Source organism: Coffea eugenioides, chromosome 2 (genome assembly GCF_003713205.1).
Source record: "Coffea eugenioides isolate CCC68of chromosome 2, Ceug_1.0, whole genome shotgun sequence".
Taxonomy (NCBI): Eukaryota; Viridiplantae; Streptophyta; class Magnoliopsida; order Gentianales; family Rubiaceae; genus Coffea; species Coffea eugenioides.
In genome coordinates this window covers 25,810,076-25,835,358 of record NC_040036.1, presented here as the reverse complement: position 1 = coordinate 25,835,358, position 25,283 = coordinate 25,810,076, and the positions used below count along the sequence as shown (strand labels likewise).

Below are 25,283 nucleotides of genomic sequence, written 5' to 3'. Positions count from 1 at the left end.
AAGAATGTGAAGATGCTCATTGTGGTAATAACTATATCTAATATTATGAATTTTGACCATGTTTCTTATAACAATGGTTGCACTATTTGAAGCGATCTGTTGGACGACAGACAGTGAAGAAGACCTTTCTTGATTTATTAGGAGTTGGTCTAGTCATTTAACAAAAGCTCGTTTCATCTTCCTGCTATGTTAATAGAAATGAAAATAATCCACCTTTGTGCAATCAGAACAATAGACTGAATAGTTCATAGTACATTTATCATAATTTTATGATGCTTTCAATTGCTAACAATTACCATTATATAATCTTTATCACTTCATCTGAATATTGAATTTCTGGTTAAAGATATACTTACATTTGGACCTTTCTCTAACAGCAGGCATTCAATCACCGATTTCCTTTGGATGAATTTTAATCTGCTATTAGGTTTTGTTTTTAGGTTGAAATGAATAGTTGGCAGTGGTGGGTTAATTTTTGTGCTTTTTAATAAATGTTAAGTTTTGCGCGGAGCCCCACACATTTCTGGTCAATAGCGAGGCAATCTATCATTTTTACCCTTTAAAAATTGGCATGTAACTCGGGCATGACTTGATCCAATCAAAATTTGCTCGAAAAGCAAAAAAGGACCAGGCGATCATTTTTATGTTGTTAAGAGCTAAAATTGATCATTTTCGTTTTGAGAGACTAGATTTTCACATCGACCGATATATGAGAGACAATTGATTCAATTATACCTTCTTTTTTCCATAGACCAACAATTGAATTTGAGGTAGTAGTGATTTGCTACATTGAGAAGGCAAAGAACAATGCACAAGTGCCCACGCTAATACATCAGATTATTCGCAGAACAAGTAGCAATGGAGCTAAAATAATAATAATAATAACATTTACAGTGCAAACGTATAAAACATATAGATGCCTTTCCCTAAAATGGTACAAATTTCATTTAGTTACAACAGGCCATGGCAACATCACAAGGCTTAATGCATGTTGTCAGGTATCCCACCAGAAACTACACTTTCATCGACAGGTTTAGGACCACCACAAGATCTCGAAACAGATTCAAAGAGTTTCTCAATCTCTGGTGCACATCTAGTGAAAGTACGGCTCCAGAAGTTGTACCTAGGATTCTGGATATGAAACAGAAAATGTTTGAAACAGTTGCAATGTGTAAAAGAACAAACATCTATTTATAAATAAGCAGAAAGGTCACCTTAATAAGCTCAATAAAAGTAATCAGCAAACCCCAAGGATGTGGCCTATTGACAATTAGGCGCTCCAACAATACCCTAGTGATTTGCTCCTGAATCATCTCCTACAGGCATGACAAATACGTAATAAAGCGTGAAGTTAAATCCCATTCAATTCCACACAAGTAATGGAAAGCATTGGAGCAAGTCTAGAACATATCGAAGAGAACAATTTAGATTTATAACTACAACTAAGGTATACCAAAGATAGGAGCTTGTCAAAAGAGAAGTGAAATAGAAGAACCCATGACGCACAACTCAGAATTGAACAGTTTTGGAACACAAGTGCTTTTCTAAAATAAGCCCAAAAAAGAGTATTGAATGAAAAGCATACTTGAACTATATAAAACAAGACATCAGTTAACATCCAAATTCTTTATGCGATCACACAAAAACCTTTTCCAGGTTTCGTACCACTAGAAAATGTTGGAGTATGACAAAACAGTAGAAGGCCTACATATGTCTAGCTTCTTTACATCTTTTCAGTCTAATATTTGTAGCTTTCTCATGTCTAATCAAAACTAAATGACACCAAATCAGCTCAACAAGGTCCCTACAGGCCCCCCACATTCCCAAGGTTAACATCAATGTCAATTCCTGATGGCAGCAAGTACCACACTATCCATTCAGCACAAAATTCCTAATACCACAAGTCAACAGAAAGCAGGAATACTTTACCTGGTTTGATTCTGCAAATAGGTAGAGCAAGATGAAAGAGAAGTAGTGTGTGTGGTTGTTTGGATAACGCAACTGGTTAGCAACCGCATTCAAGAAGAGATAACGTCCCTCAGTGTCTAGATCCATTATTAATGTCTGGAAGATATCCAGAGCAGCACCAACCAGATAAACAGCAAGTGGAACACTACTGGCCATTGACTGTGCATGAGGTGGGGTTCTTGCCTGCAGCTGCTGTATAGCCTGCAGCAGTGTTCGGCAACATTTCATTTGCAAACCACACAATACAGTAAACCAACAGACAGGTCTAAAAATGGCTCCTCATAACAAATAAAGCAGCAGGAATCAGACCAAAAAGTAGGAAATAACAGCCGCAAAAGGAGTGAATTTGAGCTTACCTGCATCCCAACATACAGCACAAGGGAATTGATGAGCGGTGCATTGTAACGAGTTCCAGCTCTGGCAGCATCATTTGGAGAAAGCAGAAGTTTCTGCTTTAAATCAGTGAGAAATGTAGACCCTTGTTGCCTTGTCTGCAGCATATACAAACATAAGAAAAAGCTAAAAACAGAACATAATAAAGAACTAAAAAGGAGACTGCAGCTAAAATAAAATTGTCACCTGTTTCTTATTAAACCTAATTTTCTGCACTTGGCCACTTTACACGTGCCAAAAATGAAGGAAAGTAATTTGAGGATTACCTTTAGGTATTCATCTACATCATTCTTCATCTGCTTTGCTTTAAGTGCAGCATCAACCTCCGATAGAATCCGTGGTGATTGACTAATCTCCGCCAGAAGATCAATCTTATATATGAAACAATCAAGTTAAAAAAAAAAAACACTTTCGTGTAAAAAGATTACAATAACTTCTTAAATCAAGTTAAAAACCTTTAAGTTTGGAGTTGAGGGATCAGGTAGCCTCATATTGCGAGGAAATGCACTCAGGATAATGTTTCGCATCTGTATGCAACTAGGAGGGATGACATCACAGAAGCTAAAGTGATAATCACATAGGAATTCGGGAAAATCATGAAGCAGCACCAGCAACACCCTTAGTGTCCCTTTATAGAGAAAATGGATCTAAAAATTGACAAAGGGTTGGTCAGTAATAAGAGAAGAATAGAAGAAAAAAACAATGAGTTGATGATGCAAACCGGTTCTCCAAGCTCAGCATTTCTCAAAAATGGCTCCATGAACTGAAACATGTCAACTAAGAGGCGCTGGATGTATGGCCACCCTTTCTGAGCGTTTCCGGCAAGTAATTTTGGCATGAAGCTTCTATGACTCACCAGCTCAAGCCACACAAAGCTGCAAATAAATTCACAAATTACCAAGGTAAGTACTTAAGTGTATATACCTGGTTAATCTAAGGGATAGAAGAAACTCGTTACTTGACCATACAGATTACCACAAGGTAGTAGGTTTCAAATTTTTCTAGATCTAGCGTGCTTTTGCAACGAGGCTAAACAAGCTTCATCATGAAATATTTGACAAAAATCACAACATTAGAAAAGGAGTAAAAACAGGACCACAAAATGCAGTCATATGTGAACCAGCCCAGAAAAGGATACGGGTGGATGGCATGTGGACTTTTGGATAGAAATAAGTCAGAACAGAAATTATAAAACAGTATCTGTAAATATAGAGGCTTCAAAAATTGGTACAGACCTGAACCCTGGAACTTTAAGGGGCTGGAGAGCATGGAAGGCATTTGCTAAAGCAGTCAATACCTGACAAAGACCAATCACAGATTAGCTCATGAAGAAGCTGCAGCCATCACATACATACCATATTTCAGTACCTGAAAGTTCGCGCCATCAAAAACAGGTTCCAGAGAACACAAATCCAAGATCCAGTTAATGAAGAGCCTAAAATATGGTCTTGGATTAAAGGATGTTTTCTTCTCCTCAGCATCCTTCTGAATGAACTTCACGGTCACCGCAAGAACCTGCCCAAATATTATTTGAAAGGCATACTCAGCTTCCAAAACCGATAATCAGAATTTGAGAAAACATTTAGGAGGGATACAAACCTTAGGAAGAAGAAATAATTTGCTAGATCCCTGGTCTACAGAACAAAACTACAAGTAATGGAAAGCCAAGAAAAAAAATTGTTAAGGCCAAATATTCAAGTATTTATTTTCAGATCCAAAGACATCCTATCAGATAATGTTGGATAAAATAACCTACCTTCAGAACTGAGTATACTAATTTGGCGTAGATATCAATAGCAAGGAATGATAAAGGTTGTGTTTGATGTGATTGGGAAGGACCAGATCCAATCACCTCAGAAGTTAGGCAATGTGAAACTGAAAGATCCTGACACATTAACGAAAGAATAGTGAAATTCATATTCAGGCAAAGGGGAAAAAATCTAAGAAAAAGAACAAAAATTTACTGTTAGGCGGCGGAAAAAGCGATCTGAGGTATCATCTCCTTTAAGTAGGCCATTGTGCTGTAATTGTAAAACATAATGTGCACAAGCTCCATCATTAGCCCCAGGAAGTTCACAAATTCGATACCACTCCGCAAATAGCATGGAAACCTACCAAGTCCAAAAGAACATGATAAAATATATTACTAACCCACATGCATAACAACAACTAAAATATATTCAACCAGACATCTAATGAATCCATGAGCTACTGAAATTAATATCCTCAAAACTGATTGCCTAGAACCTGATACCCACCCCCCCCCCCCCCACCAAAAAAAAAGTAAAAAAGTAAATAAGAAGAAAGAAAGTTACTAAATAAAACATAATGTAAAGAAACTGAATAATGGAAATATATAGCAGAGGAAATGCAAAAACAGATGTATTTTCAAATGAATTATATTTGTTTAAAGATCTCAAGTTAACTCTCCGTTCACTGGGGCTAATAGTATCCAATATACCACCCTTAGTTACATTCTCTGCCACCATGATCGCTCTTGCACAACCCAACCTGATTATTGGTGTCCCACCAACCCACAAAAGAGGAGAAACAGTAAAGAAGGCATGGTGAGAAAGTAATAAATGAAGTTATACACTTCATTCTTGACTGCATAGACCAACAGCTAAAGCGATGAACTTCTGATAATGAGCAATTGTACTGTCTACAAGAGCTTGGGCTCCAAACCATCACAAATAAAAAATATCAGAAGCTTTAGTCAAAACATAAAGATTCTTAGTTGCTTATACAGCAAGCAACACAGCCTTCCTTATTTTTGGAATTATGTCAACTTGGCTAAAGAGAGCAGGCAACACAGTCTTCCTTGTTTTTGGAATTATGTCAACTTGGCTAAAAAAGTTGGAGAGGAGCCAGTATTTGTAAAGAACGATCTTATCATTGATTGAATCTCATTTATTTAATTGTATTCTAAGATGTCTGCGATCTATCAATCTAGACCGCAGGCACTGGCCATGAGAAAGGCATTTGAAAGAATCTTGGTTACTTGATATAAAGATGATGGAAGGCATCGCTTGCTGGATAATATAGTTAGCACTATACATCATCAATAGAGGAACATAATGCACTCAATCCTTGCTTCCTTGAATAGTCTCTGTGCAACTATATAGACAATGTCATCAAAAAACTTACCAAACACCACCACAACAATCACCACTACAATAATCCACTTCGGCAGAGAGGCTGGATGAACTAGCTCGGGGACCAATAACCAAAATAAAAAATTTGCGTCCTAATTTAATCGGACTGATAATCCAACAATTTGACGAAATCTCCACGTTCAACATCTTAGTCGCTATGATTAGTAAACAAGTCAACCGTTAAGAAAATTCCGTCTTCTTACCTCCAGATCCTCTGAGAAACCTAATACCAGGTCATGATTACACATACTTGGCATGGGACAAATGGTGATTAACGTGAAACAACCAACATAAGCTCGATTGATTGAGACTCAAAATGTAACTGGTCCACCAAAATATAAGCACTATACATGTTAAAGCCTCACGCCAATGACAAACAAACACCATACAAGCATTATATGTATTAATCTCAAAATCCAGAGCCAATCTCATAAATGTCCAGAAAGTCATCGAGTCACCCTCCCCCCAAATTTAAAATCCTAGGATAACTTCCCTCCTTCCCCCCGCCATCAGGTTCTTCAACCAAAGCAGCCATGATCATTCAGATACTTACAAAGCAAAGCACGAGTATAATAACTAAGTTTCACACATCCACTAATCCATAAAAGCTGTATAATAATCAAGTCATCCAAATGTAACAGTCTAGTAGAGGATTTTCCATCGAGTCATCATCAAATTGTAGGATAATAAATAATACATATAAATTAAAGAATAGCATGTACCTGCTCACGAAAGCCAGCAGGATCTGGTTCAACAGAATCTGCTCCTGCACCATACTCTTCCCTGCTTGCTGCAGAGAGCACTGCCCCCTGTTGAAGAGTTAAGCAAATATATAAACATTTGAAGAATAAGTAGCAAACAATGATGAGTGAAAGGACAATCTTCAGTAACCTTTTTGTCTTTGACCTGTCGGGTGGCATCATCCTTCCCAATAGCAATACCAGACAAAGCAGCTGTAGATGGATTCTTCACAATCTCAACAAGCTGCTGTAAAGACTCGGGAGATCCTGGTCTAGCAGCAAGCTGCATTATTACAGTATGTTAGTCTACCATATGGACTAATAGCATTATTTGAAAAAATAAGATGAGAAAAAGCATGCCTTAGCCAATGCATCAACCAGGTTATGCAGCTCTGATATGACTCTGGTATCACCAATAACCAAGGTTTGAATAAGAGAAATAGCAAATTCAGTAGCAGCCTCTGCATTCATACATCATAGTTAGTCATGTAACTTATTCCAAGAAAATATCTTAAAACAAGCTTTCATTGCACATACTATTCCTTCCACCATCAATGAGCTTGGCTATATGCACATTGTACTCAGCAAGGTTTAGTAGTTCACTTCGTATGAGACCAACTGTTATATCTTTGTTAAACTTGCGCTCCTCTTCAGAGTAAATCACCTGCAGAAGGATGAGAAATTGATTACCATGCTAGCCCAAGGAAATTTCTTGCCCTTCCTACTACCTTAAGGATTTTTTGTTGCTTATGGTTCATATAAGCACCTAAACTATGTACTACTACTGAAGAGAAGCACTTCGGACATACCCAACTAGTGAGCTCCTTAACAACAAGCTTGCTGACATCACGCATGGCAGCCAAGATAGCAAGATGAGCACTGACATGTGCCATATTTGATGCATTTTCATACAAAGCCTTGAAAGCCTAAAAATAAAATAGAAAAGCAGGCTTCAGATATGATTTCAGACATTGATAAAAAAAAAATTAAGGAAAATGCCACACCTTTTGAGCCACAGCCAATGCAGCTTCATCTCGACTTATACATCTTAAAATTATTGCTGGAACTTCAGCAATTACTCCCTTGAAAAAGAAAACAAAAAAGTACTTGAAGAAATATAGCATGTATTTTGGGAAGCAACATGATAGATTCATCCTCACAGTAAAGCAAGCAAAGAATGCAAGCATGCAGAAGCTAATATTGCCATCAGCAATTAATATCGATGTGAAACAAAAGAAAAATAGCAGAGGGTATCTTTTTAGCAGAATTTTGAATCCCCTACTAAGATGGGAAGAAATATACCTGAATCTCTGCTTCTTTGGCATCACCAGTCAACAGATTTTCAAGCTGACAATTTCAAGTAAATCATAGAAAAAAAATATGTTAAGAGTCAAACAAAAATAAAAAATGTTCTCTCTAGAAACTGCTAGCACAGATGTGCGCCAGTAAGATGAGGAACACCATTAGCTAAAAGTGTAGGAGGAGCAGGAGAAGAAAAAGAAGAGGAGGAAAAACACAAGGTAAATGAAGGCATATGCACGTATAATAGACTTGTTTCTGTGTATTATACTTGTTTTGCTTTTGTTTCACCACATGCCTTGAGGGAAAGACGATATAGTATGCGACAATCACAAACTATGCGCATGCTGAATATTCTAAGCTAGATTATACATCACATAAACCATGTACAAGCCTGAACGAAACCCTGACTTACATACGACAAGTTACTCTTACCTTTTCCTCACGAAGTAAACAAATCAGACAGGAAAATAAAAGGCGATTCAATACCTTCTCAGCAAAAACCTGATACTTATCCAGTGCATCACCAGTGGTAGATAATGGTTCTGGTACACTGCTTCCAGAGCGCTCTGAAGCTGAAGACTGATTGAGTTGCTGCATTGCTGTTCCTGGTTCCTGTAAGAAAGGAAGATGTCACATGATAGGTTGCAAATGTCTATTGTACACACAAACCACCACTAGCACACATGACCAAAAGAATTTGCTTACTTTCACAACAGATTCAACTGACTGTAGTTCAGTAGGCACTGAAGAAAATGATGCAACTACATTTTCACTTTCAACATTGCGTGGACTGACACTGTCAGCCAACCCAACATGAGCTGATGAAACACTGAAAGCAAGGAATAAACTCAGTATTAAAAAGAGGAAGGAAAAAAAAAAAGCAGCAGCCAGATAAGCACATCATTTGCTACAAAGCATAGACACAAACTAGAAGCACAGAAGCACTAACAAAGTAATTTACTACCTTTGAATCTGAGTCAAACTTGTATCCAGATCATCGGACGTAACATCCAAGGGCTGTGGAACAGAACCCATTCCTGAGCTTACTGCTCCAGAAGAGTAAACTCCAGCATTTAATTGCCCTGAAGCTTGCATGTATCCCCGCGAAACACTACTGCTTGTAGATGATACTAGAGGGCCAACAGGCAATGCATTTGAGCTCTGGGTAGATTGATTTTGCCAGGGTAAACGCACAAAATCCTGCAGGAAAAATGTGATATATTACAATCAAACAATGAAACCAAATTAATCTCCCTTCGGACACGATAAACTTACCTCATAAACTCGCTGCTGAGAATGGGACAGGCGGCCTGGTTTAGGACGAAGAGCTTCAGGCAAAACACCCATATGACCTTGCGTATAGAGGCTTGCATCAAAAAATGTTGGACCAACGCCCTCTCTATGCTTCCTTCTTATAGCTAGCTGCTGAGCTATTTCTCCATCAATGGTTTGTATTGCCTGCTTATGGCATCACACAAAGGAAAAAACAAGTGGAGAAAAGAAAAAGATCAGATAAGGCTGCTATAAAAGTAATCTAACTACAAAAGGTGGAAAAAGAAGAGTTTTGAGAGGTAAAGGTTGTGAAATTATCTAACTAATCTAGTCATAAAGGCAAAATCTATAAACACCGATAAACGCTCTAATAAAATTACATAGTAGGCATTGGGATATAGACTGGATCATTGAGCATTTATATTCTCAAGAAGTCGTCGTAACATTGGATAGACCATAAGTTGTAAATGCTGCAAGTATGCCCCCTTTTGGATGAACTGCTTCAGGTTTTACTAATGAAAGGCACACTACTCAAGAAACAGCAAGTGGGGGTGGGGAGAAGGACAGAACGCAGAGTGTAATACAGGGTTCAAAGAAAACATGCGGCTATGCTGATGCATGTTGAAATTCCACGATGTATGTTGGTTACGAATCACTTTCATAATGCAACTAAACCAAGCTTCACAAAGAGAGAAGAAATTCTGGTGGTTTCCAACAAACTGGCAACAGAGCTTATCAAATTCAACATCAGACAAATGTTTACAACCACTATCGCGGTGAGAGCTATAGCAAATCGAAAGCCAGCATATATGCAAGCTTCACCATCAACAAAAGACGAGAGATTAAGAATGAACTTACTCATAAGATACATTAGACTTAGTAGGATAAGCTCCAGAGGTCATACAAGGGTATGAGTAATCCACAACTTGAAAGGAAAATCAAAATACATGGGAACATGGCAGACAATGTATAAGATGGATTTTGAGAAGGAAGAGACAAGTCAGGAAATTATAACCAGTTCGTGAAATACATGAATTAAGAGCCAAGCAAGTCAAGACATAAGCCAAACAACATCCTCATTATCCAACCAGAAATCTCCACTGAAAAGAAATAATATGAAATTCAAAATTAACAAAGATATGCACATGAAGGGAAGCATGATGGCAAAGGGATTAGATGCAAAGTCAAGGTTAGTTCATACAACCCAGGATGGACAAAAAGGAAGCTTCACAGCCCAAAGAATATAAAATCAATGCCAAAGCAGATATATCCAAAACCACAGATCCTAACCAATTAATAGAAAATTGATCTATCCTGACCTTCTCTGTGGCAGCTTGTTCAATCAGTGCACAACCCAGGTCAAGATTGTCATTGGTCACAAGTAAAACAGCTTGTTCAAGGAGTTCACTTGCAATATTCAGGCCCTGCAGTGAATTCCTGAGCTGACTTGATATTGAGGCTCGCAAGGGTTCCTAGCAGCAAGTATCAACGTGAGAAACAGAAAGTAAGTCAATGTCAAAGTACAGCCAAGGGCATTGGTCTCAAAACAAGATTGAGTCAAAACACTAAAAAAGATTTTCCATGTTTACCTTGCAAGTAACATGAGCTAAACTTCCTGCTAAACTTGCAACCATAAGATGTGCTGCATTACGTATGCGTGTCTCATCTGTCTCCATAGCATAGTCCTGGAATCCCAAATTATATAAAAACATAAAACCTCCTCCCATTACAACATTAAGAGTACAACTGAGCAACATAAAGCAACTGCCACAAAAACCTTTAAAACAAGTTCTTTAGTTGTTTGAGTTGCAATAGAAACACTTCGTTGTTTAATGTTGGAAACTATCTCCTTGATAGCTCTATCCATCGCTATTGGAAGTACACTGCAGCAAATAAAAAGTTTAGTCTTTATAAAATCATCCATGTACTAGCAATTACACCAGTTGGCTCAGAATGTAGCTTCAAACCTCTGAAAGTGCAAGTGCAAGCCTAATGTATGAAGCTTTGAATTGACAATCACTTGTTGCTCAATGTTAGATGCTGGTGCAGCAAGCTGCTGACAACAACCAAGCCCATTAAATCAATATTTGCAAAAGCACTATGAAGGAAAAACTCAGTTTAATGTTTGCAAACCTGATTGACAGAGAATGGTGACTGCCCCTGTAGAAGACTTTGTGCAGAAGGAAGCTGATCAGATAATCCTAGAGCAGCTAGCTTCTCATCTTCTGCCAATGCCCCAGATGAAAGATGCATAGGGGCAGGGCCACCATACTAAAACAAGCACAAATTAGTTGATACAGTTACATCACAAGTCCATATCCTCATTCAATCAGGATAGTACAGAAGTAAGACAAACCTGAGATAATACGCGTGAGTGTCCGCCTGGATGTGCTGGACCAGTAACCTCAAGAGGCAGCTCAACTTGATTTATTGCAGGTATCATGCTAGATTTGACTTCACCCATCTGTTGTTGGGAAGATCCGACATCCTTGTTGGAAAAATCAGGGTTTCCTTCAACTTCTCTGACCTTATCCTTAAGGAGAGAAGTAGGAGTTACGTCTTTCATATCCACACCAAGGTTCTTGAACAACACCTAAAAGTCCGAACGGATCAGAGATATGGTAATGAAGTTTGAAACATATTAACACGAGGAGAGCCAGCTACATGAAAAAGACGTGCACAGACAGATACCTCAATGTCAAACTTTAGGTTCATCTTCAAATTTGGCATAGCATAAATCTCTACAAGCAATCCAAGAATACCCATGGTCCATGGGTTAGGGGGTCGATATGCTATGCTACCTTGGCTTGGTTCCAGAACCTGCATCAAATAATAAATTTGACAAAAAAAAAAGATAAAGAGTAACCAAAGCATCAACAACCGAATAACCATAACCTTGGAGGTGAAGGGAATGACTGCAATCATCAATCCTTTCTCATATGCCTGCAGATGAAATAGAATAGATTGCACATATCAGTATCAAAAACATATTTGACCTATATTGTAAAAATTTGACCTATATACAGAGGGAGGAGCCCAGAATAATTAAAATTCAAAAACAGATATAGCCACAGAACAATAACCTCTATAATCAAGGATTTGGGATCAATCTCCCGTGCCCTCAATACTTGATTCCTGCCAATGGTGATCTTTCCAAGCCAGCTCCCAAGATTTTTTAGCAACGAACGCTCTTCCGAACTTGATTTTATAAGCTCTGATCCCAAAAGAACCTGAACAATATTGTACATGCCGCTCAATATATCCACCCAAAACATTTATCTCCACTCAAAAAAAGGCAAAAACAATAAAGCAGCACAAAAACCTTGCAATTCTCATAGGTCGCTTGCACAATCTCTTTGGTTAATTGCTTTGAATTCACTTTCTCCAGAAACTTCAAGTACAAGTCATGAAAATTTGGCTCAATGCTCGCCCTACACATATTGAAAAGGAAGAATAAAATGACCAACTGTGAGGGCAAAATTGAAAAAGCAAATAATCCATCAAGATTAATAAACGACACAAGGTATAAAAGCAGAGGTAAATAAGGCATTTCACTATATTCACAAAAAATATACACCACAACAAAATTGATTAGAAATTTCTAACCTTTTCATCACCATATACTGAGCAAACCAGGGATAGTATTGATCTTTTAATATCTCAGTAAATTCTTTCGCTTTAGCTTCAACATTTGCAGCAGATAGATTATTGATAATAAATGATATTTTATCCTGAATCTCTGATGCTGGAGCCTGCAAAACAGATAAAATATGAAAAATAGCAGTCATTAGAAGACGCAATTGGAAACTTAAAGTCATATAGACAATCTACACCAGAAATGGAATAGAGATGCTTCCTCAGGACCAGTGGTAACAACATTTTCTTATTCCTGCTCCTAAAAAAATTTTGTAAGGAAATGTGCTTCATTCCTTTGAATAATGTTGGGGGAGAAGGAGAGGGAAGTCACACTACCTCTACAACCAAGATTGCACCATAAGCCTAACTATTGAAGCAAAATAGAAAATTCACGGAAAACCATTGAACAAATTCCATATAAAACCAAAAACCTGATGATCTAAAGTTGACATATCCTTAAATTATGTGTCAATAATCATAACCAAGAAAGCAGTTTACAACACTGTGTATTAGTTGCAAAGGCAAATTTCTTTGTGATAGATGCATCCATAATCATATCCTGATGTACTTTATTTAATCTATCTGCTAAGAAAAACTGAGGTTCCACCACCATGCATCACCGAAGAAGTTACTCCTGGACAACATTACTTGGTTTAGAAAATACCTCTATAGGAGTTTCTCTTCTCTCTGCAGCAGCAACAAGTGTTTCAATATTTAAAGCAGAGCCAAACCCTGTAAATCAAGCTAACAGTCAAAAAACAACACGGTACATATAAATAAGATACAAAATATATACAAACATGCACGCATAGAGAACAAAATAAAAGTGCACATATGCAGGGATCGTTGAAAGTACTTGCTGAGGTAATGGCACGTGATGCACGAACAAAACCAGGAGATGAAGTGTGTGCAGCCAAGGCACTAACTGCATTTTGTGACTGCAGGAATAAATTGCAGTAAGATAATGTGAAATAAGAGACGAAGAAGTTTCTGTGTCATCCATGATATGTACTACATAAAGCAAACCTTCTGAATGCCAGAAGTATCACTTGCTAGGGGACCAGCAGCTTGGCTTGCAGAGGATAAAGCAGGTTTTAAGAAATTGGGCAGGCTTCCAGAGGTTTTCCGCTCATCTAATTGATTTTGCTGCCTCTGTGGGAGCTGGATTGCAGAAGAAACTTGCAGGCCTTGTTGTGAATTACTAGATCCAACCAATGGAAATGATGAGCTTGACATCTGAAAAGAAAAGCCATAAACATTAACTTCATAAACCAATTATGAAGAAAATCCTAGAAAGCCATAAACTTCAACTTCATAAACCAATTATGAAGAAAATCCTATGGAACTCAGAAGTCTACGTAGCTGCTAAGAGATTTGGATGATCAAAATGACAGTTTCCTCATCCCTTGAGGCAGTCTAAAATCAAACTATTACATATTTCTAGCAGAAAATTTAGATTAAAAAGTTTGCATTCATGACCAACTTCAAGATATATGAATGAAATAATAAGTGAAACTTTCCAAGTCTAATATCAGGCAGGAAAATCTGATGAACCGAAGATTGTGCTCAGCAAAATATGCTGCCAGGTCTTAGTCAAATGTTCATTCATTAATTCGCCAGCAGTTAAATATTTCTTTCCTTCACTATTTGCAGCCTGGTGGCGCCACGTACCATTTGAAAGTCATAAAAGCTCAAGTACATCTACCACACTAACCCACCAACTACCGACACGCTTCTTCCTCCTTATGTAGGATTCAACCAATTCTGGGCCCATGACTTCGTCATGAACAACAGAAAATATGAGACATGTAAGCCATGGAATTTCGTGGAAGCATTAAAATGAATTTCCAGCATAGCAGACCAGTAACAGTGTTCATCTAGATATGCCAGCATTTCTTTCCACCACATTGGAAAGAGGGATAAAATGCCAACTAAAGGAAGCAGAGGTACACCAACAGACTAGAATTCATGAAATGAAACAATTCAGTTGTATCTATTTAGCTTCAAAACAAAAGTTAACAATTCCAAGTCTAATTCTAAGAGATTTAGAATCACTCAGATATATTTATTATAGAAGGGAGTTCTAACAATCGATGTGCATTTAATACGAGCTGGTACATTGTGAAAACCGTGAATTATGTTCTCCCCTTGCACGACATAAGAAACTGAATTATGCTAGGATGAGATGTTCCACGTCATCATCTACCAATTTACAACTAGAAAGAAGACAAACCATAAAATAAACATTAAAGAATAAAACCCTCCCTGAACCGGAAAAGGAAAAGCTTATTGCCTGTGGTTAAACAAAAATCTTAAAAATGCAATATAATCCAAAACTGACAAATAGACCACCAACAGATCCAGTAATAGCAGTGTCAAAGCATCTAATTGTTTGAGGGTGTAAGTCAACTTGCTACTTCTAAACCATAAACTATTTTACTACCAAAAATTATAGGATATTAACAGAAAATCTAATGCGACAACTAATCAGCCAAATGCATGTCAAAACTAAGAAAACAACATTTACATCACATCAATCACAAACAAACCAACAAGCATGATGTATAGTAATACCATAATATTTCAAGCTGTCAAAACTGCGTGATGCAAAATTCACATCTACAGCATGCGCAGGTCGTGTATTATCTACTCATTTAAGCTTAAAGTAGTAAAAGCATGAAACCCTAAATGAAACAAACATGAGAAGATTGACAAAGATCATTACTTCCATGTTAGGGGAAGATGCCTGAATAGCACCATGTTGATCACCAGCAGCACCATGAAGTGCATCAGATTCTGAATGTGCGGCAGAGATTCGGGCAAGCGCCCTCTCAATAAAAGCAACAAGTTCTGAATGATTAGCACGTAGATGAGATATTTGTAAGATATGATTGCAGTACTGTGGCCACTCAATCAGGCGATCCACAAACTGTTCCAGAGCCTTAGTCCCAAAGGCAAACATCTGCATGCACATGGAGACACTGTTAGTAAGCATGGCAGAGATAATAATGGTCTTCTATATTGCAAGACAAAAGAGGAGAACACACTTTCGAATCTGCAGGTTTGCGCAATGCATCCAAAACAGCCCGCAAAGCAATACCAAGCGTGAGATGCGTCACCAATTGATGCTTGATAAGAGATCCTGCAAAACACAATAAATATATTTAACAGAACTAATCATTGCAACAGAAATCAACACAGAGACAGCAAAGAACTGTGATTAATTTCTTCCAAATAGACAAAATAGAAGACTATGGCAAGCCATAGCAGTAAATGAGGCTTAAGTGCTAGGATTGTGCGGACCAATACTTCAGGCCACTAATTAATGGTTAATGAGCAAACACCTTGTCAGTGGGGAAAGGGATAATATTCACCAGTACATTATCATACTACAAGAAACAAGAGAAAATCTTTAGGCATATCCTTATGCTCAGTTAAGAGGGTGTAAATATTTCATGTATCCATATGCTCAGTAGGATATTAGCCAAAGAAGCAAAAATAGTAGAATAGGTAATCGAAAAAATGCTTCCCAAACCCCACATCTCTTTCAATGACCTAGTCCCATCTCATAATGGACTGCAAGCTCTACAAGCAGCCTCTTCATCCTCACTAAAATTTATATAGATCGTTTGATTCACTCGTTGAAACCCTCCTCAATAAAATCAGTAAATCTTCCCCGTTATTTTCACCATACACCTGCTCTCCACCTGTGCCCTCGGACACTTTTTTGGCATCTAAGTCATATTCCAAGATAGCTTGACAAACTACAGATAACTCCAGGCAGCACCTCAATAAATGTGACAACACTTCCTCTCACCATCTTCATAGCAATTCTAAGCAAGCACATAGATATGCCATATACATCCAAACTAAGACAGAGTGAACAATGAGAACTATCTATATAATGGCATGTGTGAAATGGCAAAGTTACATGGGTAAACTACTGGTTCCCCATACCACCAACATGAACATCGTGCCTAATATTTTCCAAAAAAGAATATAATCTCCACACAAACTGCCACTTTCAAAGCATATAACCAAGCTCCTACCACAACTGGAAATAGTTCAGCCAACAGAAAGCGACATCTCAGAGGGAAAAAAATGCAACCAATTGCAAAGAGTAAAAGAAAAAAAAATCAAGCTTGGCAGAGAATCAAAGATAAGATAATGCCACAGCTTGAGTACTAACCAATTTGTAATCATCTACAAAACTTTCTACTAACAATGAGGAAAAATCAGAGAGAAAACCAATGATATCAAGCACAAGAGAGAACACCCGTAACCTAAGAGACACCAAAATACAATAAACTCTCACCAAAAAGAACTGCAGCAATCTTGAGCTGCCTTTCAGGATACTTGGAGAAAAACTTGTACTCCTCAAATAAATTAGCGATCATGCACTCGAAAATTGATTGTTCCCTGTCAGTCAACAAAAATCCCACTGATCAGAATCATTATTCAATTCAAACAAAAGGTACATATACAGTCAGAGACAACAAACACTGTTCATATAATGTCACCATTTATGATTGGAACCCCTGAGAATTCTACAACATTTCAAATTCAAATTTTTTGACGTCGTTTTTACAAAAGCACTATCAAAGACATTGCGTTTGTGCTCCAAAATGATAATGGCAGCATATGTGCAACCTAATGTTAATAGGATGTGAAAAGGCACCTCCAGAAGAAATACCAAATTTATTTTATTGAGATAAGACCACAAATTGTCACAAAATACCAAAATGATAACCAAAAATCAAACATCATATTGTTGTAAGAATCAAATCCCATCTTCATTTGGCAGATCAACATGCGAACCAACACAAAAATAAATAAATAAATAACAGTTCAACATCCTAAAAAAAACTCCAGAAAGGAGAGATGACCTTTTCTCTGGAGATTCTTTGAAACGAGCAAGCATTTGAATCATTGCATCAATGGTCAGTTGACCAGAAAACATTTGCTGGAAATAAGAGTTTGCTTCAGATTCAATGTCAGCAGGAAAACCATCAGTTGATGACGGATCAGCATTGCTACCGTTTTTCTGTCTAGAATTGGCATGCATATATAACTCATGCAATTTCTCCAATTCTTCAGGCAAGTGGCCTGAGGTTAACTGGTCTGTATGCGATTGAAGGACCTGCAAGCAAAATTTCAAGGTAATGCACCATGATGAAGATGGCATTATAACTAAATCATCTTAAAATCTAAATAAAACCTTTAAGAAGGTAGAAGAAGTCTCTGAACAAATATTCCACATGGCACCAGAAGGTTGGAAGTGGTTAGCAGAAACTTCCTGAGCAGCAAGCTGAACCTCCTTTAGAAATCTTATGCACTCCTGAAATCAAAAACAAGAATTTCAATTCCAAACATGTATAAGTACTACAAATGCTCAAAACTGCAGAATCACACAGTGAATTTGACACATCAGTAATTTGCTTCGCAGGCATAATGAGGTCACCTCATAGAAAGCATCCTTGTATGTCATTAAGTTCGCGGTCAACCACTTCTCTAGGTCAATAGGTTCCTTTCTAGAAGCAACCGCAGCAAGTCTAATAGCAAAAGAAGAAGGAATCATATCCAGCACCGGAGATAGAATCTGGGAAACAAAACAGACATGTTGAGATATTTAGAAGGGAAAACAACAAAGTTAGTTTTTAACATCATATCCAAACGAATCATACTGAATGGGAAAGGAAGGAAGAATTTAATTGCACATTCAGTTTTGGAACAAATTGAACACAATTATACATGTCTGCTCAAAACACACCCCACGAATGAGGAAACTGGATTTGATACATCAATGTCATTGAAGTCAAAGTCATATGCTTGTAACAACTTGAAACCAAAAATTACTTAACAGGTTTCATGGGCCAATGCATTGAATTAACAACAGAATTTTTTTTCCAAACTGGATGAAATAGAGGAAGCAAGATGATACCAAATCAAGAATTTTGCAAATTGCAATATCATAACAAGAAAAACAACCAAACCATCAGATCTTTCAAATAAATGAAACGAGAGAGAATTAGAAGCTAAGTTTGATATCTATCAGTTTAAGATGCAACCATGCTTATGTTTAAAAATAAAATAAAATAAAATAAAAACAGCCCAACAGTAAAGCAAAACTTCCAGGACCACTTGAACATCTTATCTTAGCTTAAGTTGCTCCTAGCCAAGTTCTAATAACACATCTCACACAAAACAAGCCACTAATTTCTCATCCAATTGCAGCAAATTGGGTAGTCTGCTCAATAAAATTGACTGGAGACAAAATCCAACCTTCAGCTCCAGGCAGGCATCCAAAACCCTATTTACATTCTCCTGGTCAGCATTAAGAGCATCTGCAAATCCCCGCAACAGCATGCTAGGGTTGACATGCCACAAATGAAGAAGCATACTATTCCCTGCTGAATTCTTGAGTATCACGGAGAACACAGCTGAAGACACTTCATTCTGGATGAGATTATATGCAGTCTGCAATTTGAGATAAAAAGATTAGAAAATTAATGTAATAACAAGGGAAAAAGATCAATTCATGTAATTAGAACAAGCAAGGCAACTACATTAACATGAGCCATCCCAAGGAGCAAGATTTCTGGATACTGCTTTAGAGGTTGCTCAAGAATGGATCGCACAGTACTTGCATGACCCCTCTCAGCCAGCTGGCACAGAACCTCCAAAAGATCAAGGCATAACCACGCATGATTTGCATGTCCAAGTTGAAACTTGTGGCCATTCACAGCATCTAGATAAGCCTGCCAAAATAGCATATAAGCTATTAAGATCAAGAACAAGGGGAAAATCTATTTAACAAAAATTAAAATCAATAAAAAGCACCATACCAACTGCCTGCCAGAATGTGCAAAAGTAAACACTTCAGGAGGTACTGCAACAGCATACTTAAGAAAAGAGAGCTGGCCCTCAGTATTCATCCAAACAGAGCCACAAACAGCATGAAGAGGAAAGGGATCCTACAAAGTCAGTTTCGAAGTTCAGCATCTACAGGTACAAGGTATCAATAATATTTGATCTTCCAGAAATTACTCCATAATCCTCCTATTCTGAGGCCATATAATGGCAGATATTCTTATCAAAAAACCTACCTGGCATGCACGATGATAAACAGACATGAAAAATGAAAAAGCAGCCTCACTAGGGACATAAAATCCCTCATGATCCAGGTTTTCAATAACAGCTGTCCAGTTAATTTCAGGAGCCTGAAGACAATAAAACATAAAACATACACAAGTGAACATTCAGTTGCACATGTATACAGATAAACACAGAGAGCTTGACAGTGAAGACGCACAAGCTCCTTGATTGAATCTATGAGGACATCGGGATTCCAAGAGTTCAAAGTAGGCATATCAGATGAACTGCTGCTACCAAGGGCTGAACGGAACGTTGAGAAAACATTTTGATTGTCCTCAAGGCCAGTATAGGTACGGGAAATTGTACCAAGCATCCTAGCAACAGTGATCTCAGTAAGTGGTGAGAAAAGAGACAACATCTCTTTGCATTCTGAAACGCTAAATGTGCAACCATATCCCAATTCCTTCAATATATCAGCCATACACATTTCCTTCTCCATTTCAGCTAGGACAGCATCAAAATCATCCTCATCATTTTGATTGGAAAAATTCAAGTTCCTACAAACAAGACAATAACAGATCAAAAAATTGATGACTTTGTAAACATCCTCAAGATACTCAGCAAAGAAATAATAAAAGAGCCAACCATCAACATAGAATACCTGAAGAAGTTAGCCTCACGAAGTTCGTCTGAAAAGAGTGGAGCTAAGATGAACTGTGTGCCCTCCTTCAATTGTACGAGAGATAACATCCGCATAAATGCATCTACATGCTTTGAAAGGCCTTCAGACCGATGAAGGAACATCAGAATCTGCTGAATTTGCTCCACAGAGTCAACAGGCATTTGATCGGCACATAATTCTGCAATCTGAGCCATGCAGAAGTTTTTTCCTGCAAAGTAAAACAAATATATAGAACAATAACAGGTGAGCATTATTAGCAACAGTTGCACGTCTCTAATAGTCAATTTACTTAATTTTAACCAACAACATTATACTGAATAACTTTGTTCGACGCCTTCACAAGTGAAGGCATATGGGAGGAAAACGAGCCTTACCATACAATCTAATGTCAAGGTTCTCTGAATCTGACAGAGCAAGACCAACTGCAATCCTCTCAGATGCTGAGAGGTGCAAAGCATTACAAAGACTTTCCAGAAATTCTTCATTGATTGTATTCTTTACAGATTGAAAGAACACTGTGCTGAAATTGGGCTTATCCAGGATATATCTAAACACTGAACCAAACACTGGTTCAAATTGCACATTCTTAAAATCTTTCCCATGAATATTTAGATGATCCAAGCAAGTCTGAAGTAACAATATGCTTCCTTCAACTCCATATGCAGTGAACTGTCACAAAAACATTAGAATTAGTTGAGTGAATGATTAATCTTGTTGGTCAAAGTATTCTTTTCCCAAACTCCTCATATAAATCAAACTCCTCCTGAGATTCATAATTGCCAGAGCCTAAACACAGATTACTACAATTCTAATCTACATTACAGGATTCTATTTACAAACCATTAACAAGAGTCTCAAATATCAAATGCATTCAAATGACAGACAAGTCGCATTAAAAAACCACCCACATTAACATTGTACTCTGCACAAGTACAATTCAGATACACCTCTTAAAAGAACAGGCTTAATGGAGTATAGTCCTCCATGAACTCCAACTTAATTGAGAATCCTCTTAACAATTACATTGATTGTTCCTCACAATGCAAAAGCAGCATCAAAAGAGCTGTGATAACTTACAACTTTGAAATGCAGTTCAAAGCAAAGCCAGTAAAATGTGCAGGGTAGATATTTTTCTATATGTTGTAAGCATTTAACCACTCCACTGGCAACTTAACATCCTTTGTGTCAAACTCTTGCATATCCACAAAATGAGCACAAATATCTAAGAGTTGAAGCTAGATATGATTATCGACTAGCTTTTGGCTTAAATGCTAGATTTGGTCAACAACTGGTTTTAGGGTTCAAACACAAACCACTGCTGTCCTTCATCCTAAAAGAAAATCTTTAAAAACAAATGGAAATGTAAGTACTTCATCCTAAAAGAAAATCATTAAAAACAAATGGAAATGCAAAGGCAGAACCTCAAATGCAAGTAAATTTTTTGGATAAATTATACTTTCAAAACAGTCACCAGGAGCCAACAGCCATAGGAAAAAATTCATGAGCACAGCAAAGTTGGAAGAATCATGAAGAAGGCCTTATCAAGGAAGAAATGATGACACATTTGAGCAAGATCAGCACACAAAATGAAAAGATATAAGCAAGACAATAAAGGTTGAACCATCCCATCAATTATATACTAACAATTCCTAATGTACACCCGAAAGATCAAGTATTGATCCAATCAGCTTTGATCTACAGTCCCATCTCACAGTTGCATGTACCCAGGGCAAGATCGTCCTCTTGCCCTCCCATCTCTTCTTTTTATCCTCCTCCTCCTCCTTGTTTGTTTCTGTTCTTAATTTATGTCGCTTTTCTTTTATCTCTACCAACAAACTAACCCGCACCAATCCAGTGCTAGCTATAACCCCTGCATGCTTCTCTCACTCTATCCTCTCACCTCCTCATGCTCTCCTGCATGTGGCTCAAATAGCTTTTCTTTGTACTACTTATTTAAGCTTTTTTCTGCCACACCATGATCAAAATGGGTTGGTTTATTTTCAGTTAAAAACCTTTATTAATCAAAATGGGTTGGCTTGATTGAATGAATTTTCACTTCAGCACAAATGCTGACACTTGATCATAATCACTTATTCAATGAGGCAAGCCAGGCCATACCCCATGACAGCTAAGCCCTAAGCAATCCTTCACCTAGAAAACAATGGTTTGAACAACCCATCATGAACAGTTCCTGAGCAGCAACAGTTCTATTTCAACAAATTGAAAAGCGGTTAACAGTATTGACAAAAATGTCAACTTCGGAGACTTGAAACCTAAAGAGAAACTTCAAAATTGTCACTCAAGAACACTTATGAATTATACTTAAATGGAATGCCGGTCCATGGCCCAAAGCATGGGCCCACTCCAGCGTCATAGTGGAAACAACCAACTGTCTACAGACTATATGCCCTTCAACTTTTGGGCGTGTCTTAATCATTAAGCAACAGAAAAATTGGACAGTACAGCGAAATCTAATAGTAGTGATAAGAGTATTCAATCATCAAGACAAATGTTCAATCCTTGTTTACTGAGGTCATACCCGCAACAAACAGAAACTCTCCATTTTCCAAGGACATCTAAAGTTGCATTTCACAGCTTAAGATTTTTTATTAAGAAGTGGAAAAGGGGGGGAAAAACTCTGATGATCTGCCAAATAATTAGTATTCTAGCAAAACTAAGCTCTAGCATAGGCACCACAATAATGGAGTTTTACAAGTGAAATTAGCACATCCTGACATTTAAGTACCATTTTCCATTTTACCAATGACGTAACACAGCTTAGCATGAACTTTGATAAGGTGAACATGTTCTTGTTTTATTTGTGATAATGCCTATCATAATAAAGAAAAATGGAAAGTAAACATTTCAGAGAAAGGTATGACATGAATGGCAGAGACAAATACTAGTGCACTGGAAACGATACAGGAAATTGACTCAATAATAATAATCAACATTAGGCGTGATCTACTAGCTGCATTTCACTTCTTTATCATCTTATCAAGTCATTGACTCAATAATAATAATCAACATTAGGCGTGATCTAGTAGCTGCATTTTACTTCTTTATCATCTTATCAAGTCATTCGCTACATTTCAATAAGTGAGCTGCAGCACATTAGAGGTGCCAAGAATACTAAAATACTAACATAACAACCTTTCATAGCTTCATTTTACCATAAACTCAACAAAAATTGGCCCTTTACTTCCATAATTAACTCCACCCACAAAGTCCAAACGTCACATAGGGTAATAGTACACTCAGAAATACAAAATACAGAAACTTCATCAGAACTCCTGTGCTCTTCCCCCAACTCCCTTTGACAGCATCAATTTTCTAGAGAAAAAGCCACATCATTTAACCCAATTTCCATACCAGCTTCACGATCATAGCAAATTGATATAGAGCTCGAATATATTGCAAATCACAAAAACCAAATTGTTCAAACGACATAAAGATTCAAGAAAAGTCGACTAGTTCAAGAAACTATGCACAGGGAAATCACCAATAGACATTATTAATCCATGTCAAAATACAGGGGTATGGTCGAGTAATTAAACCTGACAGAGTTCTTGGAGGACGGCATCGGAGTTGGAGGCGTTCAAGCTCTGCAGCAGATACCGAATCTGAGTAGACGCGGTCAAAGCAAACGGGATCATCGCGCAGAAGAGCTAGGTGAGCACCACTAGGGTTTTTACCGACTGAGAGTATCGAGAAGACGAAGAGGACAAATGGGCGAAATGCAAAACAGACAGAGGTACTCGGTGGAGAAAATTGGGAGAGTCAGAAAAATAAGATATGAAAGCCGACTGTGGCAAATTCTAGACTAACGTGACCAGGTCGGTATTTATATTGGTCGACTGAGGCCTTCTGCAATAGCGTGCCCAGGCACTTAATTACTAACTGGTCCAAAAAGTAAGAGCAACACTAGTTTTTTTTTTTTTTGTAGAAAACGGGATATATATATATAATAAATAAGTTTAAACGTTTACAAGACGGGGACTACTTAAGAGCAACACCAGCTAAGTTACCCGACAAGGGAGAATTATCCCAAAAAAAAAAAAGATGTTTATCCCAAAACGAAAAAAAGAGTTATGAAGGGAGAATTTCTTTTTCATAGTGCTAAGGGCAGATCATCACACATCAGTGTAGATGCAATTTAGACAATGTATAATGTTTTGTGTGAATCAAATTTTTACAAAAATTTCATTTTTGTTCTTATACGAAAGAAACTCCTATAACATCCGCTCCAATGATCTCTTAATATTCTTTCAATGAATGATGACTATTGTATTCGCGGTGATTACAATAGTTAAAAGTGATTATATTGATGAATATGTAGTTAGGTATTTAAAGTAAAAATTGCCAATAGGTGGTTATTGGCATAGTGTTCTACATAACTGAAGAAAATGTTTAGTTTTTATAATGATGAAAGGATAGAAATTTATAAAGTGACGATAAATATTTACGTGACATTGCCTTCGCGGATAGTGCGACTGGTTCCATAGTCTGATAGTTACCAGCAAGTCCCATGATCGATTCCATGTGATGACTCACTGTATATTGTTGGGACAAGACTCTACACAGCATTAAAGAATTAGTCTAACCGAAAGGCTAATATACTCCTAATAATTGCTCTTAGCCTCCTACTTTATATATATATGTATAGTATAAATAACTACGAATTCTTATAGCACTTCATTCGTAACAAGATTAGTTTCTAATGGTTCTTATGATTTTTAATTGTTTAAAATCAGGTGGTTGTACAAATTTTTTTTGGTCAAGATTCTAGTTGCAAATAAGATAGTTTGATTAAGTTTTTGATGCATTTCATACACCAATTTGGTTAGAGTAACTATCATAAAAGGCACATTATAATAGGGTAAAGAAAATATTTATATTTATGCTGCAATCCTAAGAGGTGATGATGATGCGAAAGAAAGGACGGTATCTATGTATTGAGCTGCTTGACTGTCTTTGATAACCAAAAAAAAAAAAAAAAGAAAGGACGGTATGCTGTGATGGACGGTGGTGGTGATAGCA

General features: G+C 37.4%; 1 protein-coding gene across 2 annotated transcripts; it reads right to left on the bottom strand.

Moving 5' to 3' along the window:
* Nucleotides 1-720: 720 nt before the first annotated feature.
* LOC113760746 (CCR4-NOT transcription complex subunit 1) lies at nt 721-24,037 on the bottom strand. 2 transcript variants are annotated; one of them, XM_027303445.1, is made up of 51 exons: nt 23,801-24,037; nt 20,618-20,912; nt 20,223-20,451; nt 19,779-20,118; nt 19,573-19,686; nt 19,312-19,440; nt 19,033-19,224; nt 18,749-18,943; nt 17,928-18,065; nt 17,685-17,804; nt 17,353-17,606; nt 16,782-16,885; nt 15,514-15,608; nt 15,192-15,428; nt 13,493-13,702; nt 13,323-13,404; nt 13,131-13,198; nt 12,437-12,582; nt 12,153-12,261; nt 11,914-12,060; nt 11,726-11,773; nt 11,522-11,650; nt 11,187-11,423; nt 10,964-11,101; nt 10,798-10,886; nt 10,608-10,713; nt 10,420-10,515; nt 10,150-10,302; nt 8,834-9,016; nt 8,523-8,758; nt 8,264-8,387; nt 8,045-8,170; nt 7,559-7,603; nt 7,261-7,338; nt 7,066-7,182; nt 6,794-6,920; nt 6,617-6,717; nt 6,408-6,539; nt 6,239-6,325; nt 4,326-4,472; nt 4,118-4,246; nt 3,961-4,008; nt 3,730-3,876; nt 3,597-3,658; nt 3,083-3,236; nt 2,817-3,008; nt 2,628-2,732; nt 2,325-2,459; nt 1,930-2,169; nt 1,215-1,316; nt 721-1,131 (listed from the first exon to the last, which is right to left on the bottom strand). In XM_027303445.1, exons 1-51 carry the CDS (start codon nt 23,897-23,899, stop codon nt 982-984), a joined length of 7,266 nt encoding a protein of 2,421 aa, XP_027159246.1. In that variant the 5' UTR covers nt 23,900-24,037; the 3' UTR covers nt 721-981. The 2 variants fall into 2 exon arrangements, with proteins under 2 accessions (XP_027159246.1, XP_027159247.1); XM_027303446.1 differs by having other exon boundaries at nt 10,798-10,883.
* Between the last annotated feature and the right edge of the window lie 1,246 nt (nt 24,038-25,283).

Bases quoted from the DNA above. Each gene is read 5' to 3' on its own strand.
- LOC113760746 (XM_027303445.1), bottom strand. From the start codon at position 23,899: ATGATCCCGTTTGCTTTGACCGCGTCTACTCAGATTCGGTATCTGCTG. The intron at 20,452-20,617 runs GTAAGGCTCGTT...TTTACTTTGCAG, and splicing joins CCTTGACATTAGATTGTATG to GAAAAAACTTCTGCATGGCT. The intron at 6,921-7,065 runs GTATGTCCGAAG...ATCCTTCTGCAG, and splicing joins TTAAGGAGCTCACTAGTTGG to GTGATTTACTCTGAAGAGGA.